Source organism: Monopterus albus, unplaced genomic scaffold, assembly GCF_001952655.1.
Source record: "Monopterus albus unplaced genomic scaffold, M_albus_1.0 scaffold177.1, whole genome shotgun sequence".
NCBI lineage: Eukaryota > Metazoa > Chordata > Actinopteri > Synbranchiformes > Synbranchidae > Monopterus > Monopterus albus.
In genome coordinates, this window is record NW_018128057.1 from 670508 (window position 1) to 677391 (window position 6884).

Here is a 6884-nt window from a genome sequence, read left to right on the forward strand (position 1 = left end):
TGCATCTTCAGAGGTCTCATCGAGTCCAGGACAAGGCACTGTTTCTCTGAGCGCTGTGGAATCCTTATACCCAAGTTAAAACATGGGAGTGATCAGCCGCTACTCTAAGTGTAAAGCTGGCACAAAGCTGAAGCTTTCACTCAGAGGACATGAGGTGGCCACTGTCCACACAACCACACCATTCGGCAGAAAAGAAGAAGAACTTTTCAAAATAATACATAAAAAGGTGAATGTTAACTGAGGTTATTTTTTCCTTAAAATTCATCTGGAAGGGAGTAATAATAATCTCAAGACAACTAAACAAACTGTCTCAGAATTTTGCCTCCGTTTATCTGTAATCACTCTTATCTAACACAGCAGTGTGTAACACAGTAGCTCTACCCCGGTGGCTAGTTACAGTCAGAGGACACTGGAGTCTGAAAGTGGATCAAGGACATGAGAGCCAGCATGCTCCTTGATAAACGAGCTGCAGGGAGGGTACGAGGCTCAGCACCAGCAGTGCCAGCCACCGGTCACACACATCAAAGCCCGGTCTGACCTCGACCTGCAGAGATAAGAGCCTGTGTGAATCCTCCACACCTCCAGCCTTCTTCATCCTCTGCACTTCCTCTCCACTCCGCCCAGATCGCCTGATGAGCCCTGATCCAGAACACCTGTGCCTCATGTCTGTGCGAAACGCCTCACGGTCTGAACATGTTTAAGCAATGGAAAGCCAGAAGGGCGACAGGGCTGTGTGTAGGATAGATACAGTATGGTTAATGCAGATATAAAGGGTAACTTCAGTTCGTCTCAGAAAAGATTCACAGCCTGAGAGTCTCTTTATAACAGACTGACAGAGTCAAGGACGCTGGAGGCAGCACTTCAATGAGATGCCTTCAGATCACAAGAGGAGAGCTGAACTTACAGCAGTAAAACCAGGTGGATGCTCCCGTTCTGAATGAGCTTGACCACAGTCTGGTACTCGTGTACAGCTTTAGCCTCTGCTTCTGTGAATACTGCATGGAACACGACACCAGTACAGCCTTATAGTTTATACTGTATACTATATAGTATAGTTTAGTGGTTTAACAACAGGAGTTTGTAGGTGATTCTGTGGCAGCAAACAAACCTGCTGAAGTATGTAACTTTGCAAACGTGGTCCCTCTCAGCTCTGGAAGAAGTACTCAGATCCTTTATTTTAGTAAAAGTAGAAGTACCACAGTGTAGAATGCTGCAGCTGGTAAAGGTGGAGCTGATGTTAACAACCTTATATGCTTGTACTGTGAAGTACTTTACATCCTGCTGGGGAGCAGGTGGATTTCCCACCAGGATCAATAGAGTCTGATGATTCTACTGGGTTTGGTTTGATTCATCTGATTCTGGAAAGGAACTGAAGGTATCAGATACAGTATGTGTAGTGCAGTAAAAAGGTTTGTCTCTGACAAGGAATGAAGTCACAGTATGAAGTAGCAGGACAAGTACAAAGAACTCAAAACTGTGCTTCAGTACTTGAGTAGATGTAGTCAGTTACTTTCCACCGATGGTCCCGTCAGCGCAGTGAGAGCTTTTGGAAATGACGTTAGAACATGTTGCATCAGGGTGAGGGTCACCTGAGCTGCAGGAAAAAGTTCCTCACTGATGAATCTTTCTAATTCACCTGCACAGACCACTGTGCTTTCATCAGCACACAGTCTGTGTGTGGACTTGGCTCCACACGTGGCTGCTGAGTTCATTTGTCTCAATAGTTGTGTTGCTGCTGGAGGTTGGACAATAACGCCAGTTGTGCTGCAGGTGGGAGATCGCCCAATTACAGCAAAGCACAATACGAGCCAGCTACAGTAGAGAGGAGTCACTGTGGGCGTTCAGAAGTCAAAGTGTTTAAACAACTCCTCTTTCCTCCTGGAGCAAAAAAGAATCATCAGAACAAAAGATGAATATCAGGTTCTTTGATAAAATGTTACGAGGCCCATGGTCAGAAAAACTACAGCTCCCAAGGTGCATTTCTGTGATAACCATCCAGTCAAAGAGCTCCTGCTAAAGGTGAGCTGAGGTTGCAGATGGAACCCATTTCAATCGGTCTCTGACCAGTGTTCCGAGTCGCGTGACTTGCTTCTTCTAACAGCGGAGGCTCATGGGTACTGTAGTACTTAGACATATCCACCAAATTGTCTTTGGACTGATTTCTCAGAAACACACTGACAGCCAGGACATACTGCGTTTCCAGGTGAGCCCTGTGTTTCCCGCCTCACCAGTCTGAGTTAACCCTTCCTGCGCTGTAACGTGCTCCAACCGTCTGCTGAGAGCCGCGTCCTCAAACTCCACTTAGAGGTACAGTACTTAAAGATACTGTTTAACAAATGGAACTGTAAATACAGATCGAACGATTCGCTGATTGATAACTGATCATCCTCCATTATTTCAATACATTTCTTTTAAATCATGACCCTTTAATATACAACACTAACAGGTTTCTGCACTTCAGTCTTTGCCTTTCAGCACTTTGGTTCATTTTTCTGACTATACGTACTTTCATACTTTTACTTGAGTAACATTTTAAATACTGGACGTGTAATGCAGTATTTTTACTCCGTGGTGCTTATACAGACCCAGTCCTGCACCTCCACCACTGATGAGGAAGCACCGAGAGACATCCGAATCAATACATGTGATTAGTTTCTAAAAAGAAACAAAACAGCTCACGTGGTTTACAACCAACTGTCCCTCTTTATTTTACAGCATCCACGAGAGATATTCACGAGTTCGGACTGAAATGGACATTTTGTTAAAAATATTCAAAACCGTTTAACAATAACTTTCACCACGGATACTTTTCATGTATTGTGGCGTCACTGATCTCAGCTGACGCGTTTCTAAAGAGCTGGGGCCCGACTCTGGAGCAGGTCTCTTCACATCTCCCATGTGGTCCATAAAATCATGTCAGTGGTTCCTCAGCTCCAGAAGTCCCTCACTGTGAGCATTTGGATCCTCCTTTATAAACAGGCAAGATACATTTAACAAACACAGTAGATTTGATTATACTTATAACACAGAGCTCTGGCATAAAATAACATGTACATCAAATATACATTCACTGCAAAAATACGTCTCTGTAACAAGCCACCTCAAGTTCAGGCTTAAAATCTCGTCTTCTTAACTTTTTTTTTTTATCTTTTGAGGTTTTACTTTTTGTCTGGCTCAGTATGTTTTGCAGTTGTGTATAAAAATAATCATGGAAGGTTCGTTTTCGTGTGGCTGCAGCCACAGAGTCGCTCTCAGTTCGGACAGGAGCACTTGCACTCGGATATGACGGGGTACTGAACAGGTATCCAGACGCATTTCAGGCCCCCCTTTTTCTGCAGGCAGCGCCATCGCAGGATCGTAAAATGAGTCGATTTGGCAGGTTTGCAGACCATCCCTTCAGGGACCGAACAAGACCGCTTGTTGTAGCAGCTCCCCACTTTAATGTAGCGCGGCCAGAATCTACTGCCCAGGTCGTTCCATGCGTAAACAACCGGGCAGAAGGCGTACGACCACAGCCACAGCTGCAGCCTTCTCCGGAGTTTTTTACTCGGCTTCAGCTTCTTGCCGTGCTGGACCTCGAACTCCATGGATCGGATCTCTTTGGGCATCGCCCCGGAGAGTTTCTGCCGCATCTCCGCGTCACCCACGTCCTCGTTCCCCGCGTATCTGTCCTCCGGCGGGGAGACGGACATGAAGTGCGAGTCGAAGTGGCTGCCCAGAGCGCTCCTGAGCTCCGTCTCATTGAGGTCCTTCTCCTTAGGGTCCAGCACCGGATCCGGGTCCTCCTTTAAGTCCACTACGGGCAGAGTGTCACTGGGAATGGGACGGAGGAGATAGTAATGTTGGCACATGCCCTCCTCTATCCTCAAGCCCAGAGAGAGTACGAGCATAAACAGAGCCAAGAAATAAGAGGAGTTATCCATGTCCACTGTGCACGTCCCCGTCCCACACAGTCTTAAGATTCAGAGAGAATCCTCCCAGAAGAACAGAAAGCCCCGGCAGGCCCTCGGAAAGTCTGAAGAGAGGGTATCCAAGAGTGAGCTGAGAGCGCGCAGCAGATGCACCGCTCACACCGGGGGTTGGTAACTGCACAGTCCACGACCCGGGACTCAGCCCCGAGCTTCCCCGGTCAGCAGGTCCCAGTGAGACAGCTCCGCGCCCCTCAGGTCTCTGCTCTCAGTCCGCATGTTGGCACGCCGGCTGTCGCCTCTGGTCCTCCGCAGCCGAACTGAAGGCGCCTCTGACTGCACCCAAATATCCAACAGGGCGCTGATGTAATCCCGCTCTGGATCTGCTGAAGGCGAGACCAGCCCTCCTATGTTGGCCCGAAACCCCCTCCCACCCGCAGTGCGCGCACAAGCACGCGCACACAATACTGTGGGGATATTATTAGCACTGAAGTACTGGCAGCAGTAGTATTGGTCGTAACAGTAGTATTACATCTAGTGTTACAGGTGACATCACTCACCGCTGAAAGTGTGACAGGAAGTGATGGGACCAGTACAGAAATAAAAATACTCAGTGGTTCAACTCCTGTTATCAGGGTTTCACTTCAGCACGAGTTTGATTAGTTCTGTGTACAGGCACCAGACATACAATAACAATAACAAAGCAGCAAATCTAAAATTTGAACTAGTCCTTTAATTGGCACAGTAACATGTGAGTGCAGCTGTCAGATACATGTACTACAGCAACAAGAAGGCCAGAGGAGCAGGATGTAAATATGGCATCAGACAGAAGTGCTCAGGTGAAGGACAAGTACAGTGATAGCACACTTTGTGGCGCTGGTGACAATGGGTGCAGTGAAAGTGGTCACGGTGTGAAGTGTGTTGTAGTAGTTTGTATCACAGCAGCGGAGTGTGTCACAGTAGATGCTGCAGTGGTGTGTGGTGCTGGTGTTGTGTGTTGTTGGTGCTGGTAAAAGTTGCTGCTGTGGTGATGTGTGTTAATGTGTTGCAGTAGTATGTGTGTGGCGGCCAGGGGAGTCTTTCCGAGCCCTTGTGGTGCCAGAGTCGTGTTTATTTGCACTGTCCTGGCGCGATGCTATCGACGTGTGTTTAGACTGAGCTGGCTTCTGCAGCAACACAGGGCTTCTCCCCATGACCAGCACTCAACACTTCTCCAGCTTATTGCCACTGAACTCTGTTGTTTGAAGTCTGTTCATAGTCATAGCCCAGCAGCAGTAACCAGCCTTCAGTCAGCTGGGACCGTAAAACTGATCCGTGCTGGATTTCAAGCCACAGACAGAGACAGTTCATCTTCTGAAAACGTGGAAACTCAGCCATTGGGAGGGATATAAAACCACATGTCTCGGGGTATAACTCAGCCTGAAGCTTAAATCATGCAGCCTCCTCACAGTGGAACAGCCTGGTGTGTTTCCACACACTGACAGCAGCTCCAAGCTAAACCCTGAATCAAAAGAAAACCATACCAGTTGAAAACTGAGTTCAGTGGGATGAACTCAGCCTGGCTGGCTGATCGGTTTTCTCTGCGAAACATCAGGTTTTCTGAGTGAATATGATGCTGAACGAGCTGTTTACAGAGTCTGTCGACTCCCAGCTGCTGGTCGACGCAGGCTGGAAGCAAAGAAGGATACTGAAACCCTCACAAATCATTAATTGGTGAGCGAGGCAGCAGCTCGGTCTGGACTCCTGCAGCCTGGAGGCAACAACCGTTGGAATGTTTGCTCATGTTGTAAAGGTTGAATTATGAGGCTGATAAAAAAAACAACTCTTGTCTCCGACGCAAACACAGAAAAATTCGGATGGAGATAAAGGGCTGACTGTGCTGGTCTGGACCACGCTGAGACCAGGGCAAACACAGCCTGAATGTGGGGAGCTGGTTCCTGTTGGGAATCCCACTGCTGAGGCTTAACATGCCCACACGGAGCTGTAACGCTGCAGTATACGGCCTGACCTGTGACCAGTGGCGGGCGCCACATGCTTCTTGACTCTGTAAAAGTAATTAGCGACACGTCTGCCTCTCAGGGAGACGTTGCTGTCTCAGAACCAGCTCTGAGAACTGTGTCCCATCAGCTGGCTCACGGCCCACCCATCACTCAGTAAGGCTTCACTCTCTTCTAGATAGATCCGCAAGTTGTGCAGAAACTAGGCTGGTCTAAAGATACACAAGTCAGAGCGCTCACGGACGACAACATGATGATCTGCCACAACACTTCCACACACAACGTTCATGCAGCTCAGGACCCTAAAGAAAAACAACACTGTATGTTAATAAAGGCAAACAAGATCAAGAGCGATGCACCTACAACAGATATAGGAAAATATAGCGTTAATAAAAGTAAACAAGATCAAGAGCGATACACCTACAACAGATATAGGAAAATATAGCACAAAACCTTTCAGTGAACATGTGGTGGATTTAACGTCTCCTCCTCTGCACATACTGTTGTCATTGTCCCCTTACAGACCGGTAACAATAAACATGGAGGGGAGCGACGACAGTGACGGGGTCAGTGGAGAAACCAGGACGTTTCACATGCAGTGGATGTTTATGGAGAAGCTTCTGATCAGGCCAAACTGGAAGGAACATATTGTAACCCTGCAGTTTGGGAGGAAACTGGGGCATTTGACCGTTGCACACATGCTTGGTTTACATTTCAGTCAAAGGTTAGATGCTCAGTGGTGAAAGTGAGGATGACAGCAGCAGCTGTCCATCTCTGGCAGCTGGTTCCACTTGTTTTTCTGCTGTAAAATGCCAACTACATGTCTGTGTCACTGTTGTGCCATCAAAGATAGTGCATCTCGATAAATAAACGTCCCTGTTTATGTAGGGCAGATATAGTGTCATGACACCTCGGAGGTCCAGGATCCGGTGGGTTCCACTGTTCCAGTGATGTTTCTCCATATCTCACCAGCTGGCGG

General features: G+C 47.6%; 1 protein-coding gene across 1 annotated transcript; it reads right to left on the reverse strand.

The window, feature by feature from the left end:
* Positions 1-2701: 2701 nt before the first annotated feature.
* nog3 (noggin 3) lies at positions 2702-4277 on the reverse strand. The gene has a single exon (XM_020616696.1). It carries the CDS (start codon positions 3921-3923, stop codon positions 3252-3254), a length of 672 nt encoding a protein of 223 aa, XP_020472352.1. The 5' UTR covers positions 3924-4277; the 3' UTR covers positions 2702-3251.
* Between the last annotated feature and the right edge of the window lie 2607 nt (positions 4278-6884).

Excerpts from the sequence above, each read along its gene's own strand:
- nog3 (XM_020616696.1), bottom strand. The coding sequence starts at position 3,923 with ATGGATAACTCCTCTTATTTCTTGGCTCTGTTTATGCTCGTACTCTCT.